This window comes from Balaenoptera physalus (genome assembly GCF_965194825.1).
Source record: "Balaenoptera physalus genome assembly, chromosome: 14".
Classification (NCBI taxonomy): domain Eukaryota; kingdom Metazoa; phylum Chordata; class Mammalia; order Artiodactyla; family Balaenopteridae; genus Balaenoptera; species Balaenoptera physalus.
The window spans coordinates 35494284-35514774 of NC_138893.1; the positions used below are offsets into that span (position 1 = coordinate 35494284).

The 20491-nt window shown below is 37.4% G+C and overlaps 1 protein-coding gene and 1 long non-coding RNA gene across 7 annotated transcripts in view; both read left to right on the forward strand.

The window, feature by feature from the left end:
* LOC309642837 overlaps positions 1–20491 on the forward strand; it is a 259826-nt gene that overhangs the window by 200980 nt on the left and 38355 nt on the right. The window lies entirely within an intron of this gene.
* Positions 8745–20491, forward strand: part of RAB11FIP2 (RAB11 family interacting protein 2) — a 41381-nt gene continuing 29634 nt past the window's right edge. For 2 of the 6 annotated variants that reach the window (XR_014253386.1, XM_082424787.1), the window contains exons 1-4: positions 8745–9895; positions 15293–15753; positions 16464–16932; positions 20291–20361. Coding sequence is in view for 5 of the 6 variants with exons in the window: in XM_082424787.1 (XP_082280913.1) it covers positions 9543–9895; positions 15293–15753; positions 16464–16932; positions 20291–20321 (1314 nt within the window). In the remaining variant the exon portion in view is untranslated. Of the gene's footprint in view, positions 9896–15292; positions 15754–16463; positions 16933–20290; positions 20362–20491 lie in introns of those variants that run through there. The other 4 variants (XM_082424784.1, XM_082424786.1, XM_082424785.1 and 1 more) reach the window with 3 other exon arrangements.

Here is a 20491-nt window from a genome sequence, read left to right on the forward strand (position 1 = left end):
GGAGACATTAAAAAACGTCAAACAAGCTTGACCTTCTGTGCCAGTATTCTTATTTTTTTCCCTTCTCCCTGACCAGTAAAATCTTCGTCTAGTCTAATTCTTCCATCAATTGTATTCTTCCAAAATTCTTTGTTTACTGCATAAACCTTGGCTTTTGTTACCTCTTCCCTTACTGGTTACTTTGACATGGCAAAGCTGATACTGGACCCTGGTGCAGTAAGTCTGGTTTTCCTAGCTGCTGCCTGAAACTAGGAGGAAAGTCGCAAGGGGACCAGGTATAACTAAGAATGAGAAGCACATAAGGTGTTATCAACATATTATCAACCTTACAACCACATGAGCTTGCTAAGGTGTGTTTTTCCAAGAGGGCACTGGGATTCTCATTCCATAATAAATTTAAATTTAGTCTGTCTAAGTACGGTATATTTGACCCATCACATATATTTATCTATGTAGCTTTCAAGTTGTTATTTATTCATTACCTTATAAATTTGATTGAGTTGAACTTAGCTTGAATGATGGTAAACTAGAATTTTCTTTCTTTTAAATCTGTCCAACACCTATCCTTCTAAGCAACTATTGATGCTAGAAGAAAAAGTGTGAATGCTAGTAGGTACGCATGTAAGAGACACAGGACTAAAAAATATGATAAAATTTCATATTTGTAAAATTCTTTATAGTTTACAGCATGTTTTTCCATGCACTATTGTGTTTTACTCTCCAGCAAATGTCTAATAAACATAATCAGTAGGCTGAGGTGGTATGTGAGCCTTGGTCTCCTGAATGAAAACCCAACAATTTCCCAAAATTGGGTTATGAAAGCAGAAGAATGAAGTGATATCAGAAGTGACTTTTTTTTTCAAAGGATAGGGTTCACTAATGCACTACAATCCCTCTGCAGTTTATGGATGCCAAACACCACAGAACAGACTGCTGCCCCAGGGAGTATGCCATGAGCTGCAAAATAGACCAATTGTCTTTTGTTTGTCTCTGCGCTTTCACTAAAGCAGTGTTAGGCTCTGGGATTGTGTCAAGGATGCTATGATAATGCTTAAAGCCAATTGAGGTACAAGAGTTGTTCAAAGGATATGAAGGATTTGGTTTCCAAGTTTCCTGCCTCATCCTGATGTGAGCGATGCCTAAGAGGACTGTCTACCGTACAACCTTCCTCCTTCTTTGTGATGGGATAGGAAAAGGCAATGGTGATGTCTGTGTTGGCTGTAGCTTTATCTCTTTCCAATTAAATGAGAATGCAATGTTAAAGAATTTAGCGTAAGGTGAGCAATCAGTAAATATTAGCTATTATTATTAGTACAGAGATAACATGCTTAAAATTAGAGTGGTACATGGGAGTTCGAAAACACTGATTAGTCGCTGAATGTTTATGTTACTAGGTGTACCAAAGGATGTCATACTTTTGTTTTTAAATTCATCACAATTCTAAGTAAAAATATAGTATATTACAATATTATGTGGTATATGATCTATTACTTAAGTTTCTAATTCAGCTACTTGTAGAGATAGAAGGTACATAATTTAGGGAGTCTTCGTTATTTTTCTGCAACTCAAAATCTGTCTAATTAAGTTGTTAAAATGATACTTTAAAAAGTCAGTATTAAATATTAAATGAAGGTCTGAAATATTAAGGAGTTATTTTATTTTTATTTGGAAAAAACTGTCTAACGACATTGGGTTTGGCTTGAAACTAAAGTAACTCAGGGTCTCCACTGGCTGGCTCTCTCAGCTTCTCCGCTGAGCTAGAGAAGCACCTGCTGCAGCTCCAGATCCTTAACCCCCTGGTGAAGAATAGCCCAGAACAACCGCGCTGCTAGCCGTTGTCTTCAGATATGAGGAAACCCGTTGCAAAGAGAAGTGGAATTGTACCACCAACCCAATAGCAATGAACATCTTTTGAGAACTTCCTATGTGCCAGGCCCTCTCTGAACTTTACATGACCCCTCATTTCATCCTCCCAACAACCCATTTGGCAGATGAGCAAACCTAAATTTAGAGAGTTTACATCATTTTCCAAAGGTCACACTGGTAGTGCCTAAGGGACAAAACCTTTCCTGGGATGGGCACTCAGTGAAAGTTGAGTGAACATTTCTGAGTGAGTGCCTGTATCCCAGGAGCTTTGGAGAAAGTCTTGTTTTAGAAAATGTTGCAAGCCCTTGATTTCCTGAGGTGCCTAATGCACCGGACTTCATTTTTACAAAGCTAGTTTGCTCCATTCCTTTCCAATGTCCAAGTGTATGTAGAAAAGGAAAACAAAACCCCTTGAAATTACAAAGATGATTTAGTCAAAACTTGAGCTTAGAAATTCATACAATGCACTTTGTAGTTTGGACAGGAGTTTTTTAAAAAAAACTTCCTTAAGTTTTCTTAAGACCTCAGGTTACAAGAGCACAGTTACAGGCACAAATTACACAATCTAAATACCTTATCCTCCTGGGTAAGCCTGATAAACAACCACGGTAAAACACAGTTGCTTGTTGATGTGAGTCCATTGGGAAGTAGTTCTGGATAACCTGAGATCCAAGTTTGGAAGTAGAAGAAATGTACAAGTTGCTATTTTACTAAAGAAGAATTTAAGTTGCTCAAGGTCATACATGCTGTTGGTTGGTTGACCCAGATGGCCTCTCTCAGTCCAATGTTCTTTCCATTATTCCTTTACTTTTTGGAAGCAACTACTACTTTTAGGTCTACTTTGCCAAACTAAGTTTGATGCTTAATTTTGGCTACATAGATCATCAATGATCATTTCAATAACTAGAAAATGATTATAATATGGTTTCGAAATCATCATTCCCTATATCATAACCTATAAGTGCTCGGAAGGTGACCTAATCCAGACCATGTAAAAGATAAGCACCCGGTTGTAAGCCAAAACTATTTTTATTATCAGACATTCAGATGGACTAAAACATTGTTCAGGCTGACTGAAAACTGCTTAGCAGAAATCTGACCTTGGAACAAGAAGAGTTGGGTCTAGCCCTCAAAATGAAATGCTTTTCCCCAGGCTTTATATCAAACACACAAAATATAACAAATACTTTTAAAGTCCTCTACTTTGTTTTGGGTAGATTAAATAAGTAGAAAGGGAGAGAGAGCTCTAGATCTTATGTGGGGGGAGAAAAACGTCCCATCAAATGGTTTTGCCAGCTGCTCGCCAGTTTAATGCTCTCCAAAAGAACATATATATTAGTTCCCGAAATATTGTAATTCTAATCCCTTATTATTTGTTTTGAAAAATCCTCCATCTTGGATTTTAACTGGTCATGAAAAAATATTAACAGATGTTTACAAAGTACAAGGATGATAAGTTTATGTAACTCTGATAAACATTTCTTTCAATAATAATCAAAGTTATCCTGTCCTTGTTAACTTCCACATATATCCATAAAAGTAGCAATGTTCTGGAAGATTTCAGTAAGACTCATGATGGTGAGACAATCACAACTTGAAAACAGATACCTGTGTTTTTGTAAAATCTTTCTCCGATAGCAATAATCTCTGCTTTTCAGTAATTGTATACATATATAAACTTAGTTTATTTTATCAATATATACAATATATGTATACATAGAAACAAATCATATATATTAACATATAACATTATTATACATTATATTATATTATAAATTATACATATTATGTATGCATATATGATGTTATTAGATATTATATACTATATACAACATGTAAAATTTATAATATGTTATATACTTATTATATATGTAATATATAATATATTATGTAAAGTATTTTATCTATTTATTTTTATATATAACTTTGAGAATTCTGGAGGTGGAAGGGGCCTCAGAGGCACAGAAAGATTATGACTTGTCACGTCTACAACTCCTTAGTTGCAGAGCCAGAATTAGAACTCATGTCTTCTGATGCTCAGGCCCATGGGTTTTTCACACTATCATTCACAAACTCCTAATAATTTCATTGTCAGTTGTCAAAAAGAGGCATGATTACCAAAAAAAAAATTCCCTGCACATGTGCATAGGAGACATATATGGATATCTCTGCAGCATTGTCTATGATACTGAAAAATTAGAAACAATTTAAACATCCTTTGGAAGGAGAAAAGATCAAATTGGGCTTATTCATTTGACCCAATACCATAAAGTATTAAAGTAAATCAGTTCACGTTCTGTTCATTAACATGTATTGACTTTTTTGAGGAAACAAAAATTGCACAACATAATAGTAAGATACCATGAAGAGGAAATTAAAAAACATCCATACAAAACATTTTTATGTACAAATATGTATTCTGGTCCACAAATTCTTACCCTTCTCAGCATGTCTTCATAGATTGAAAAAGCTACAACTAATATGAATAGAAGTTAGGTTTATTACTACAAATGAAAAGTTTAATACTTTTCAAAACCCCTTTATGTAATTTCTTCCAAATCTTGAGTTGTTAGTGTCAATTTCCTCATTCAGAGTCTATAAATAAAAGTTATATTTACTTCCTTTCTGTGATGATCATTTTCATCTGGGAGAGAGAGCTCTCATTTTGAAGATCTTTTTCTCCTGAATTAGAAAATCCTTCATTAATAAATTACATAAAAAGGGGATCTGCTTTAGTATATTGACCAAATTCAATTAGATAATGATAATGCAATTTGCTTCTTTGTGTTATGGATGTACTACTTAAAATTATTAAATGATAGAAAATGCTTTAAGTGCTTCCTATTATAGACTCTTACTTTACAAATGAATAAACAGAGGTCCAAAGAAGGAAAATTACTTCCCTAAAGATATGTAGCTAGGAATCCGTAGCCCTGGGATTAAGACACAGGCTGTTGACTAGAGCACTTTAAACTACACACCACACTGCTTCTCCTGCAACACAAACTGTGTCCATACACTGCCCAATCCCAGAGACAAATTAATCAGTGATAAAAACAAAACAATCACCAAAAAACCCCAATACTAGTTAATAGCTATTATAATTTCTAATCGGCTTGCCAAGTTTACTTTTCGACTGATTATGTGGAGTTTATCTATGTACATATCTCCAACATAACCCTGAGTTTTGCCATATTGTATATGTATATACATTTTATATATATTGAGTTGTATGTACATTTGCAGCATGTGTGTGTGTGTATCTGAAGTCTGAAGATTGTAATGGTACATTGGGAAAGCTTCTTGTTGCCCTATGTTTCTGAACCTCCATGTGGAAAACAATATCTGGTACATAATGTATATGTTACGCAATGTATATGTGGGCTATTTAAAAACTAAGAGCACTATAATTGTCCTACAATAGATTTGCAAGTCTTAATTTTGAAGATGCTGATGCCCAAAGGGGGAAAAAAATGGAAAGATTCACGATGATGCTTAGAATAAGTCTCCTTATGGGATTTTATTAAAGGTGCAGCACTTAGTAAATATTTTCATCTGTGGAATCCTCCACGATGGAAGAATAAATATTGATTATTTTTACTTTCTGGCCAAATCATTTTTATTCATTGCAGCAGTATTGTTAACAGTTGGAAATTTCAGCATTTTCCTCCTTGAAGATATGTTATTTTCCCAAGCCCTTGATTTTTGGAATTACACCAAACATATCTGGACATATCATTAGTCATAGGATAATTTTTAAAAAGTGACTCCTTTAATTCTGGTATGTTGTCCTTATGAATGCAATCCTTTTTCCCTGTTTAAATTATGGTCCTTGTATATTTTAAAATTAGTAAAAAGAATCTTTAAACTGTAAGACAATAAACATTTTTGTAGAACCACTTTGATCTCAGATCTTACATAATTACCATTATATTTCACAATGAGCCAACCATATATTTGACTCGACTGACATGTTTTTACTCTTAATACAAATAATCAAAAAAGAAAAAAACCCACTTTCTTATAGAAAAACACTTTTATAATGCAATTCAAGATTCTATTTAGTTCATTTTGATTTGTTTGTTTATTTGCTTTCTCCAGGGCAAGAATATGCTATTTTCTTATTTTGGCTTAGAACATTAAGTCATGACTTCTGATTTTTCCAGATAGTAAAACTAAACAATTTTGGATCTAGCCAAGTTTTGGGAAAACTCAAAAGAAATTTAGGTGCAACAGGGAGAGATGTTGGTAATTCCATTTATTCAGCTCTTGCTTTTAGAGTATTCCCTGAATTTTGTTGGAGTCTGTTACTGCATTGCTGTGAACCATTGCTGCCAACTTCTACCCTAGAGATGGCTATATTTCAGATGGGTGAAATGATACTTGTAAACAAGTTTATAATTATTAATAAAGCTTACCAAACAATTTTAAACTCTTTAGAAACACACATTCACTATTATAGTTGCCTATTTCTTATTTAATTACAACTTTTAATAGAGACATGAGGACTTTTAAAATGCAATTTATAACAATTCTACACTTAAGTTTTTTTCATGATGTTTATCTTGTTTTTGTAAGTTTCAGGTGTCAATTTATTTCTCCCTGGACATCCTGGTTGAAATTTCACTGTTGACTATTCCAATGCACCCTTTAAAAATCCCTGAGAATATTTTTCTTTCAGGTTGACAGCTGCCCACTCTGGGATCCAGGTGCAATATTAACAGTATGATGATTTTGTTCTGTTTTCTACACATGGCTTTTTCATATACTGTCTCTCAGAGATGGAAAATTCTGCCTCTTTTTTACATTTTATAGTAAACTTTCATCAGAATGACCTAAAACCAGGTCTTTTCATTCTAGATGGCTCAAGATTATTCAAGATTCATCTGTAGTTTGGTTCCCTGAATGTCTTGGTGGTAAATTAATCTAATGTCTCTTTTTAGAGTGCCTACTTCATGCAGAGCATACACCAGCCACTGTGTGTAAGCAGCACTAAAAAACTGTGGTTTCCAATAAATGAAATCTATAGATGCGAGCAAGTGTCAGTGGGTCCTTGAAAGAATGTGCTGGAATCTGAGTAGTTTTGAGGTTTGTGGTGCTGTCCTTTAGAGTCAGGAGAGTATCTTCTTTCCACAAGATTAAAATAAAATATAACGTTATCCCCTCTCCCCCTAAGGTTTTCCAACTGTATGGTTGCTCTTCTGACACAAATGCATTGGTCCCTCCCACACCTCCATTCAAAAAATAATGAAAAGACCCTTGTTGCTTAAGAGTTTTAAGTGCTGCAGCTAGTATCCATGAGGATAGCGAGAAAACATGGAGAACACAATGTTCTCCCCAAATTGAAAAGTTTTAAACATTGCCTGAAAATAATAAACACAATACACTTTTATAGTCATTTTAAGTTGGAAAAGTGTATGCACATGTATCATATTGTTTTACTCTCAAAATTAGTCTTGTAAAGGGAGAAGGGCATTCAATAATTGAGCGTCTACTGCCTGCTAAACACTGGGAAGGAATGATCCATGATACACAAGGCAATCCAGAGAGGTTAGACTTTCCTTGGGAAGATAAGACATGAACAGAAATAAATACAATAACGATAGAATGTCTCTTGTAATAAATAGAGGGAGGAAGGGAGACTTAGAATTATGTTCCATACTACGCCAGGAAATGAATATGTATAATCTCTTAATACCCCTCCCAACTCTATAGTAGCAATTTTATCAACAATTTATGGACTAGGAAATCCAGGCTCCCAGAATCTAAGTTCCTTGTCTCAGGAAGCTAAGTGCCCATCACAAGCTTTGTACTGAATTTCTGGCAGTCGGGACATCAAGCAAGCCTCCTGACTCATCAGCCATTACCCAAACTTTTCCCATTAGATCAGGCTGGTTTCAGAAAAAATGCAGTATTAACACATCCACATTTTCTTAACACCGTCCCTTGCATTCCAACAGCGCTGGTGTCCCTCAGGACTTGACCTCAGGGCAGGTAAGGAACTTGTCGGTTGCCCTTGGTGAGGGAGGCTGTTTGCTTTTCTTAGTTGACTTAGCTGAATACGACCAGAATCACCTCTGTGTTTGGCTTCTGAAGTTAGATAGACTAACAGACTGTGAGTGTCCAAGGGGGTCCTTTGGACGCGTAAGCCCACAGAGTGGCGATGGCGTCTCAGACTTTATGGAGACCTGTTTTACCTGTGAAGAAAACGAGGCTCAGGGAGGGGAAATGACTTGACCAAGGTCATACATTCGATGGTGGCAGATGTGGGATCAGAACCAGGTCTTCTGACTCCAGCCCAGTGCCTCCCGGGATCTAATTTATTAAGCCCTGTGTTAGCTTTGGAATCTTTTATCCGCTTCCCTTTCTCCTGTCGTCTGAGTGGGGGATGTCATTCCAGGCAATTAGCAGCCTTCTCTCGTTTCAAAAAGAGAAGAGTGGATAAGGGGTTGGGGAAAAGTATGTTTTCGGCCAGTTAAAGGGACTGATTTATTTCACCACCATTCATCCAACGCCCGCTCGGTGCCAGGCACTGGGCATCCACGGTACAGCAAAGACAGCTTCCAAAGATTGAAACTGGGTCTCTCCCAAGACCGGGCGTGCCCCGGGCCTTGACTGCCTCCTCTCGGAGCAGTCTCCTCTCTCTGTCCCCAGAGCCCCCCTGCCGGCCCGTGCAGATCCCCACGTTCCCAGCGCCCAGCACGGTGCCAGGCCCAAAGCGGGTACGAAACTGCTCGAGGAACATCCAGCACTGGACGCCCAGCTCATGGCCTCAGCGCCCGCGCGACACGCCCCCGGTCACCACGGCAACCGGGGAGGTGCTGACCCTTGACCCCGGGGCCCCGCCCGGCCCTGCCCCGCCCCGTCGCATTCCCGAGATCAAGATGGAGAAGGACAACCCGGAAGTGCCGCCGCCCGCCCGGTGCTAGGAGCCGCCGGCGCGGCGAGGCCGAACCCCGCGCCCGCCGTCCTTCCGCCAGCGGCCCACCCCGTGGTCCTCCCGCGCCGGAGCGGCAGCGTCCCCCGCCCCCCGTCCCACTCCACCCCACAGCGACCCGCCCCCGCCCCCAGGCCCGCCCGAGAGGAGGAGCCGAGGCGAGGGGGAGGAGGAGGGAGAGGTTTGCGAGAGGGAGCGAGGCCGCACGAGCCGCCGGCGGTTCGTATTACCGGGGTCGGGAGGAGGAGCCCAGCCGGGCCCGCGGACTAGCGCCGGCCGGGCGGGAGGCGCGGAGGAGGCGGGCGGGAAGCCCGGGGCTGCGAATTGGGGCGGGGGCGCTCTCCCACCTCCGCCGCCCTCCGTTCGGGCCTTGGCGGCCTGGCCTCACCTGCCCGGAGGCCTGGGAGCCACCAGTCGCCGCCGAGGGCCAGTCCCGGGGGCCGGCGGAGCGTGGAGGTGCGGACGCGAGGCGCGGGCCTCCGCGCGGAGGCCTGGACTGCGCGGCCAGGTGATGGTGGGCCCCTGTGCTTCTCCAGAGGAAAGGGGACCCCCACAGCAGCTGTGCCCCCAGGCTGCCCTAGCAAGGCGTTTGGACTTCAGCCATAGGGAAGTCGGGCAGCTGTGAGTTTGCCTGTCTCCGTTAAGTGTCCTTAGGATGCAGTGATTAAGGAGTCAGGCTCTCCCTGCGGGAGGGGCCCTGCCTGCGCTGGTGAACTCGGTGCAGAGAAAAAAGGACAGAATGATGCTTTCCGAGCAAGCCCAAAAGTGGTTTCCGACCCACGTGCAGGTCACAGTGCTCCAAGCCAAAGCTCTTAAGCCAAAAGGCAAAAGTGGCACCAATGACACGTACACTATAATTCAGCTGGGCAAGGAGAAGTACTCCACCTCGGTAGCTGAGAAAACCCTTGAGCCAGTCTGGAAGGAAGAGGCCTCTTTTGAGCTGCCTGGTTTGCTAATGCAGGGGAATTCAGAGAAATACATCCTTTTCCTCGTAGTTATGCACAGGTCCCTGGTGGGTCTGGATAAGTTTTTAGGGCAGGTGGCCATCAATCTCAATGACATCTTTGAGGACAAACAAAGAAGGAAAACAGAGTAAGTTATGTAATTTATTTTGAATTGGGGGGAGTTTAAGTATTATCTCATTTATGGATTTCCTGTTCTTGGAAGTTATTTGTCTATCTGGGGCATTGGTTTTTGGACTGAAATATGACCCAGTTTTAAACACCATATTTGCATGAGTCTGAAGTAAAAATAGCCCTTGTGAAGAAACATTTTTTAAGTGGAGTCTTTGATGATCCATTGCTCTCTCATTTGTTTGAGGTAAACATCTTCAATAATTGAATATTTTGCGCAGGATTTTAAGTAAACATTGTTTCACTACTTAATAAGAGGACTGGACCATAGTGTTGACCAGTTAAAACAACATGTATGTAAATTATTACAAACTTTAAACATTAACAGTTTTTCAGAAAATGGAACATCAGAAAATTAAGTCTGCCAATATGACGTCTTTTATATATATATATATATTTTTAATTGAATTCTGAAGCTGTCAAGTGGTAAATTACCAAATTTAGAACTCAGTGTTTTATTTCATCATTATAAACACAGTTGGCTTTTATTTTAGCTCAAATTTAAGGGTCAGTACATCTTGATGGAGTCTAAAGCTATTAAAAGAAAAAAGCTTTAAAAGTATGTACAGATATCCTCAACCTTGAATGCAATTACTTCAAAGTTAGTTCTGTAAAGCCAGTGTGTTTAGACCATATAAAATGCTGGTCAGATCGGAGACAGTGATTAAATTCTTGTGATGAAATGATTTAATGACATCTTCAATAAAAACATGGGCTTTTTAATATGACTTCCAAACTTAGGTTAGATATATTCTAATTTAAAAAACCATAATATAAGTTAAAAGTAGGATATATGTCTTAATTTGAAAATAGTATGTTTTCTGAGATAGAGATACTCACCCCTTGCTTAAACTTATAATTTCTCTAGTCTGAGAGAACATTAAAGTTGATGGAATTAGTGAGAAAAGTATAGGTTGAATTTATAAGAGGACTTCAGATTTCAAAATAGCTTTGCTGTTTTAGTTGTAACTGAAATTTATTTATGCTTTTAAGAAGAACTTCTATAATAACTTTCTAGAAGTTCATGTTCTTATATTTTAAAACAGCCATCTCATGTTCTTTCTGTACATATCTTCCTGCAAGCTTCTGTTGATTGGAGTTTTTATTGAAAAAAATTTTTTTTAATCAGGTCTTTACCTAAGGTTTAATATATGTAGGGTAAAAGGGTAGAGAGCTAAGTAATACTAGGAATGCTGGAGGAAAATGGTAAATATTTAACTGAAGAGATGAAAATATTTTAAAAGGAGAGAAAAAGGTTTAAAGAAAGTGTAAAGTTGAATATATATCAATGATTTTAATAACACTGTTTGATACCTACAAAGTAGCATTCAGTTACTTCTGAGGAGTTCTTCATCAAATTTAAACTGAAAAATGGATAATCACCAAATAATTTATTTCAAATTGCCAATTTTAGATGACCTTACTAAATAATATTTAGAAGTGTTTTGAATGTAGACTTTTAAGTGTATTGCATCTTCAAATTTCATACTGCATTTACAGTACTTTTAGAGTGAATGGATGATATACTACAGGCCTTCTCTGAAATATAAGTTTTCCAAGTGAAAGTAGGCCCAACTCTGTGAACCCAGAGATTCTGAGGATGAAATAAGCTTTTAAAGTTTCTTCTTGTTTTATTCCTTATCTTTGGCAGGATCACAATTACAATAAAGTTGGCTGTAAGCGATACTCCAATATCGTAGTCTCCCTACAGAAATTCTCTATTGGCTACTATGTGGAATGGATTAGAACTTTCGGGGAGGAAAATGCTTCTAAATGTTATCAAGAGCGCTTGTGATGTTATTGCATTCAAAGTGATTTTCATATGTTATTAAATCCCTAACATTTTCTTTCTTTGTGGATAAATGGGGACCACATATTTGATGAGATCTCTTTATTGGTAATATTTCTAGTTTTTTAATATAGTTAATAGCTTCCTTTTCCAGCACAGCTGTACATATGGCCCAGTAAGAGACAGACTTAAGTCACCGGTGTATTGCAGGAAAGATATTTAATATTCTGCACATTGCTGAGCCTTGTCAGCATATTCCCAAGTGCTTTTTAGAAAACCGGTATGAGTGATGAAGGCTACCAGCTGATTTAGAAGTCCCATGGAACTGCTGGGTGTGACACTTTCTACTCTTGACGCTGAAGACAAGTATTTACAGCTTGTCTTCCAGTTGTGTTATGATAGGCCAAGAAGTGTGGTGGCTAAAACTATCATTTTACTTATTTTTATACCTTGAAATTAAAAGCCTTTTTTTTTCTTTCAAGGAGAGGGGAAGAGGGGCCTGAGCCAGAACACTTTGAGTGGGGCATGGAAAGAGAACTTCTGTATCTCCCACTTTAATGGGTGTCTGGGTCGGTTCTGGCACGAGATTTAAGGAAACAATACAGTATTTAATAATAGAATGGTAAAATAGTTCATGCTGTTATGTAATACTGATTGATTTTTTTTTTTTAACAGCAGAAGTGGGTGATGTTGATTTTTTTTTTAACAGCAGAAGTGGGTGATGTTGATTTTTTTAAAAAATGCTCATGAAAAGTAGTAACCATCAGAGTCCCTAGAGTTAGGTATGACTCAAACACATGCAGATTTTAGGACTTTTGTGTGCAGCTCTGCAGTGCACCTGCGTCCTGGCCTCTGGCACCCTTACTGCCAATCTTGTCCCATTTCTGACCACACAGTACCAATTGCTTGGGAATAGTTCCCACATGTGTGGTGGTTTTTGAACATGGACCTGTGCCCACTAAAAATTGAATAGAGGCCATATACAGTTTAAATCCAGCACTCCAGAGGTGAAAAAAAAATCAGCATTAATCCACTAAGCCTCAAATGCGATGTCTTCATTTTATCTTTTTGAAGCCTGGGAAAACAAGTGCTATCTCTGGAATGATTCTTGAAGGTCTCATTAAGACTTCCCTATTATATCACTTTCAAAACAAAGCAGCTAGAGTTATTTGTCATGCCTATATTTTCAGTTGGTATATTTGTTAAAGTTCTTCGCAGTTGGGTTTTTGGAGGGTTTTTTTTTTTTGACTAGGAGGAAGGAAAATACTGTTTTTACAGTTTATATTCAAACACTGACTTGCTTTATCCATTAAAGCTTACCTAAGTCTTTATCTTTCCTTACCAAAGAACAAAACAGTGCAACACATACACACACACACACACACACACACACACACACGCACACAGAGTTGTAGCATGGCTGTTTTAAGAATATAGTTCTAGAAATGAAAATTCAGTAAACATTTATTTAGTGCAAGGCAAACTGCCTTCAAGGAGCTTACACTCTAGCAGGACAAAACCTACATTGCCTTCTTTGTTGGCTCTCCTGTCTCCTGATTAAATACAGTGTCCTGTAAGGTACAACCTGGTATGCGTTTAACCTTATTAACATATGTGATTCATTAGATACAAAAGAACTACTATTTTCATGCAGCCGTTATTCATCAATTTTGGCTATTTTCCTTGTTGACTCCAATCTGACATTGAGAAGTTACTTCTTCTCTGTGCCTCAGTTTCCTCATCTGTGAAATAAGGATGTTAGACTGGATGATTTATTTGGTCTCATTTCTAAAATTCTATGAATTTCGATTACCCTTACTCCCTTACATTTATTGGGTTATTGCTTCATTTTTTCCTCAGATTTGCTTTGACTTGTTATACACATGCAAACCCTATATGCTTGGAGTTTTTGTTTGGTTCGTTTTGTTTGGGGATTCGTGGGGTTGGGGGGTGCATTTCTTGCAAAGTGGATTCACCTATTTTCTATATAACCTGAGTTGTTAATAGAGCATTTCTCATGGGCCATCCATCGGAAGGATTTCTCCCCCATGGAAAATGCTCTGTTTCCCCAAACTGTGAGTTAATAATTGGGTATATAACCTTACTTCATTTCCAGGCTTTTCGAGTGCTCAGCTTTGTTTTGTTGAAGGTTCTCTATGCCACAGAATTTATTGCTGTAATTTTTTATTTCTAGTCTCTGAGTTTTCGGATTTCACCATTTGCCTCAGATAAGGGATTTTCTCTAGGGTCTCAGGTTAATGCTTTCTATTATAAGATATTCTCTTTTAAAAAAGTTGCTTGTTTTGATGCAACTAGATCTTAATTGATTGAATTGCTTCAAATTAAATAGAAAGTATTTCTCTTGCATGTTACTTGCTAAGATGTAGCTGGTATATATATTATGTGCCAGTTTTCTTTTGCCTGGAAAGGCCTTTGAACCAGTCTTCCAATTGATAGTAAATGTAGCTTCTTCTGGTATATCCTGTAAAATTAGATCAGAGTTCCTTTTGTAGCTAAGAAAATTTAACACTTGCAGAGCTGTATTTAAATGATGACCTGTCTCAGGGACGGATAATATACTTCATGGTTAAGTAATGTGAAAACATTGTGGAAACTCTCTTCTAGGCTGGAGTTTGTAGTTTTTTTGGCTGTTTGCCCTGTAGACTGACCAGTTGTGACACCAACAGCTGGAGAAGTTCTCATGGATAAAAATACTGTAAACAAAACCAAAATAAACTTTGCTTCTTACACATCATTTAAAAATGGACAGTATAATTCACTGGAGTGACTAAAAGCATAAGATATGGCTCCAGTTAAAATAAGTTTTATTTGGTATTGTCACAGTAGCAATAGTTAATGAAACAAACAAATAGATTCTAAAAGGAAGCATGTAAGCTTTCTGTTTTCATCAAAAATGCTTTACAAGATTTACTACTATTTGTCACTTCTTGCATTTTATTTAATTTGCATATTTTATTCAGGAAGAGGCTTTGACCCATTTTATATGAATGTAAATTATATCATATGCGATTTTCATGATTAGCAAACTATATGGAGTAGTCTCCCATATTAACAAAATTCTTTTAATAGCTTTTGCAGAGGAACTATTTTGAGATAGAGGCTAAATATTTATTATTTTATTAAAAAATTAGTCATTATCATTTTATGGTGCTCAAGAATAGTTTGTATTGATGAATTATTTCAGGGTCTCTATCTTAGTGTCTTTTAATGCTAAAAAATGTTCTTCAGCCACTAGCAACACTTACCCCAGATGGAAACATAATAGGCTATGGTTGGTAAGAATTTTCGATGATGAGTGATTTTCAAATCATGAAAGAAAAAGTTGTCTAAGTAGCTTTTCAAAAAAGACTGATTCCTTCTGTATATGCCACATGACAGAGACTTACCTGTTTTTTAAATGAAGCACTGAATAAAACCAGAAGCACTCTGGCTGACAATTTCTCCTTTAGTGCTTAGATTGCCTTGATGTAGAGTAACTTTACCTAAAAAGCTATATGTATACAACAGAGCTGAATAATCCTCTCTTCATTACATGTTACAACCCAGTTTTTCCTTCTCTTTAAGGTGGTTTAGTTTAGAATCCAAACAAGGAAAAAGAGCCAAAAACAGGGGTGAGATAAAGGTCAATATTCAATTTATGAGGAACAATATGACAGCAAGTATGTTTGACTTATCAATGAAGGACAAAACAAGATCTCCTTTTGCAAAATTAAAAGATAAGATGAAAGGTAGAAAAAATGATGGGACATTTTCTGATACATCTTCTGCAATCATTCCAAGTTCTCACATGCCTGATGCCAGTACTGAATTTTCAAGTAGTGAAATACAGATGAAATCTAAACCAAAAAAGCCTTTCCTTTTGGGTCCTCAGCGACTCTCTTCGGCGCATTCAATGTCTGATTTAACTGGGGCCCATGTATCCTCGGAGAAGCTGAAGTCTGGCACCATTGCTCAAACGCATCTTCTCGGACACCAGATAGATTCCTTTGGAGCAGTTCCGGAAAGTGGTAAGTGACTCATGCATTCTTTCTTGTTGATTCTCCGTGGTTTGAACTACCCTCTTAATTTTTAAAGTTTGACTTCAAAGTTAGAGAATAAAAATTGGAGTTTCTTGCTAGTATTTTCTAAATTTAGTCATCAAATAGTTATTGAGTACCTACTGTACTCAAAATTGGTAAGTTTATTAAAGGCAGAGCTTGTCTGCATTCAGTACTGTATTTATATTATTAGAGAATAAAAATGAGTCTTGGTTTCTTTTCATGGCCAGGCTTCTTTTTCTTAACTGCCGTTTCTCCTGTCTCAAAAGCCTGAAGCATAAATGAATATTCCGTTTCATCAGAAAGTTCCTAGAAAAGAAACCTTTAATGTTCAGAAGTAAGAAAGTAAATTTAATGCTAATGATGAAAAAAGTCTGAGAATTTATAGCGCTATGATGCCAAGCAGAACCTTTAGTTTTGACATTATAATTTGTTTATGTGATTGTTTCTTTCTGAGCTGAGTAAATTACTAATTGTCTAGCAAGATACTAATTGTTATTAGCCTACATAACGCTGTACCTTAGCATTTTAAGGTTGTTTTCCTTGATTATTTTAAAAGGTTAATATCTTTAAATAGCTAATTGCTCTCATTCTAAAAACAGCAGTATGCACACAGAACATGTCAAATAGTGTGATGTAATGTGTCACTGATTATGTACTAACTACAAAATTGTTTGCAGGAAGTCTCAGATCTCCACACAGAAGAACATTAAGCTTTGATACTTCTAAAATGAACCAACCTGACAGCACTGTGGGTGAAGGTGAATCGTCTTTCGGAAGACAAAATGACCCATTTACAAATGTGACTGCTTCATTACCCCAAAAATTTGCAACACTGCCAAGGAAGAAAAATCCATTTGAAGAAAGCAGCGAATCATGGGACAGCAGCATGAATTTATTTTCAAAATCAACTGAAGTAAGAAAAGAAAATAAAAGAGAAAAAAGGGAGAAAGTTAGCCTGTTTGAAAGAGTGACTGGAAAAAAAGACAGCAGAAGATCTGATAGACTTAACAGTGGGGGATCTGATAGCCCTTGTGACTTGAAATCACCTAATGCATTTAGTGAAAATCGTCAGGACTATTTTGATTATGAGTCAACTAATCCGTTTACAACAAAATTCAGGGCTTCAAATACAATGCCATCTTCAAGGTAAGCTTAACGGGGGGAAATTGTGCTATTTTGGAAAATATTGTACTTGAAAGTATCAAATATCCTTTTTAAATTCCTTTTATTTTACTTGAAAAAAAATTCTTATCTTATTTTTATAATTAATTTTGTAGCCGGGCAGTGTTGCATACATCTTTGGAATTGAACTTTTTATCTTAGAAGGATAAAAGATTCTTAATCCCCACTGTAGTTTATTTCTACTTATGTTAGCCAGAAGCTCACCGAAACTTACAGAGAAAACAGCATAGCTTTTGATGAGACGTAGTGGGAGTGAATCACCAGTAGGTGTTAATTCAAGCCAGAAATTTAGGTGATAAGTTGTGTTTCTAGATGTTATTTTCCGGAGATTAGTTATGGACCAGTAGCAGCCTATGGACTATTCTTTAAGAAATGCTGGCTTAAGTATTAATGGATTTCATAATAGGTGTTAACTATCCTTATTAAATGGCTACTTAGAGTAGTTTTTATTTGTGAATGTTTATTGGAATTCAGTGAACCTTGTGGGTACTATAAATACATCAAAGAGTATCTGTAATGATGACTTATAGAAATAATCTATCATGATAAGGTTTAGATTTTCAAAATCTGTTCTCAGTTATGTAATAGTACTTTTCTAATTTCTTAGTACAGGTTGGAACTGTATGGTTTAAATAAAGTGATAGATTTTGCAGAAGTGAATGGTGGAATAGCTGGTTAAGGAAACCTCAAGCAAAGAGTAAGATGAATTTATTGGAATCTTAAGCAGTCATCATGGAAGAGCATGGTAGACTGTTTGCCATGTAACATAGACGTTCTTTCCCAAGGCAAGGACGTATGATGTTCGGACCCCAGTGGGATACCTGGCTTAGTAGCTCTGCGACCTCTCTCAACCTCAGCATCTCCATCTTTGAAATAAGAAAACGATACCTACTTGATAGGATTGGGAGACGATAAATGATAAAGTACATGGTATAAAGCCAGGCCCCAAATAGGGAACCCATAAATGGTGGTTGCTGTTTACATTGCCATGTCATACTTTGTTCAAGAACAGTGCTTTGTTTTGTCCCACTATAAACAGAAAATAGTACTAACAATTGCCCTTTTAGGCTTGTGATCTCCTGCCTGTCTTCTGATCTTCTAAAACATGCATTTAGAGTTTTCCAGGGAAAGTTTGTGTTTCTTTTATCAATAAATGGGTATTTGCTGTGGCTTTAGAAAGTATTGTTCAGTTTTCTTTATAGACCGTCCTCCAAAGAAATATGTTTTTATCATATGGTATTAATATTTTATTGAAGAGTCCATGGTTTTGTTATGCTATTCTCAGACATTTCATTTTGGTATTTTACATAGTGTACTTCACATATTGCGTTAAGTCTTAAACTACAGAGGTAAATAGAAATGTATTTGCTTTTTTCCCTTCTTTAACTGAGCTTTTTTTGAAGAGAATTACTGTAAAGAACTGAGATAACTTAGAGATTGGATAATTTACATAATGTTAGAGTCAAAGAAAAGCAAGAAAAATGGGAAATGATAGGAAAATAATTTTTAAATTATGGCAGCATATGGAAAAATAGGTATCCTCAAATTTTTAATTGTCTTATACTTGGGCTTATTTACGTGGACTTAAAAATTAATGTTTTAAAAGTGAGTGTGGCATTTTGTGAAATTCAGGCTTTGTTTTGGGTTACTTCAATATTAATACTGTATCAAAATTAGAGCTGTTTCATGATGTTTGTATAAAATGATTGCAAATATGTGAAAAACAATAGGTTTTTTTAACTTTAAGAATTTCTCTTCTTCATATTCATGAGATGCCAGCTATGAGGACAAAAACATTTGTAGATTCCTGCGAAGTTACTCTTCCTTTTTGTGTCACAAACCATCTTTGTGATAAATGTAAAACATTTGCAATAAAGGGGTAGGTCTAATTAATAGCATAAAAAAAGAAGGATTGAATATAAATAGATCTAGGAAGAAAGTGCAGTTCAAATTTTTGGAAAGCAACTTTGTCTCGAGTGGAATTAGGAAGGATATAGTCTGAGGTAGTTTGGTCTATTCATATTTATCCTCCCAGTATCATTCCTCAGTTATATGGGACATTTTATATTTCTCACCTTAACATCTAAACCAAATGCACTTTTGAAGCTATAGACTCACATCACTAGGACACATGCTGTGAATTATTTTTTTTCTGTAGTGCTAAATAGATCCATTTACAGAGTCTCCTGGACTCTTTTTTTTTTTTAATTTATTTTCATTAATTTATTTTTTTGGCTGTGTTGGGTCTTCATTGCTGCACGTGGGCTTTCTCTAGTTGTGGCGAGCGGGGGCTATTCTTTGTTGCGGTGCGTGGGCTTCTCAATGCAGTGGCTTCTCTTGTTGTGGAGCACGGGCTCTAGGCGCACGGGCTTCAGTAGTTGTGGCACGTGGGCTCAGTAGTTGTGGCTTGCGGGCTCTAGAGTGCAGGCTCAGTAGTTGTGGCGCACGGGCTTAGTTGCTCCACGGAATGTGGGAATCTTCCTGGACGAGGGCTTGAACTCGTGTCCCCTGCATTGGCAGGCGGATTCTTAACCACTTGGCGCCACCAGGGAAGTCCTCTTCTGAACACTTGTGACTGATGTTTTTGAGAATGCTGAACAAAGTGAAGGGTAAAATATGTAGCTGTGGAACTGGATTTTTTTCTTTAGTGAACTGTCTCCGCTGTGATTGCAGGTACACAGGAACCATATTTATTACCCTCTGGGTGAATAATGTGTATGATTACAACCAGAGAATTTTCCTTATGCCAAAAAAATTTTAAATACTAAGGAACACTTTCTTGAAAGTTAAGAGTTTTTATTTCTTTGTAAGTAAAGTCCACCTGAAGAAATCACGTAGTAATCACAAAAATTACTGCATTTTGGTTCTGTTCTTGGAATAGATCCCATAGTCTTACACAAAACTGAGAGAGGAAATGAGTTAGGCTTTTTGTTGGGTTACTTCAACAAAGAGCAGGGCTCTTTGAAACACTTTTCCCTGCAGTTACTAATTCTCAGTCTCTTTCCTCTTACCTACCCCCACTTCTTTGAAGCCTCTCTTACTCTTGTAGGAAGAGGTAGCTGTTCCTTGTGCTGCAGCATGTTCCTACCTAGATCTTCCTTTCTGTGGGCATCTCATTGTTCACTAATGTGACCAGCCACTTTTTTTCCCTCTCACCTCCATGAACAACATGAGGGCAGGGCCTGCATTTCATTCATCTTTCAACCCTTCATCTCCAGCATGATGGGAGGTAGCTGGTATTGGAAAGCATTTTTTGAATAAATGAACACGGTATAGCAGATGGATTTCCTAAAATGCTACTTTCGTTGTCTCATTCCCTTAGTCTCCTGCTTCCAGCTCAGTGTGGGCTATGAAGGTCTTTCTGATAGACCAACAACAGATCCATAAAGACAGGTGTGTGCATTTTTTATATACAACTAAACATGATTAGAAATCTAAGTGAGTTTTAAGGGACTACCAAAATTTAATATTCATATCCTAATTAACATATTTCTGGAGTTTGTTAAGAACGCTGTATTAATTA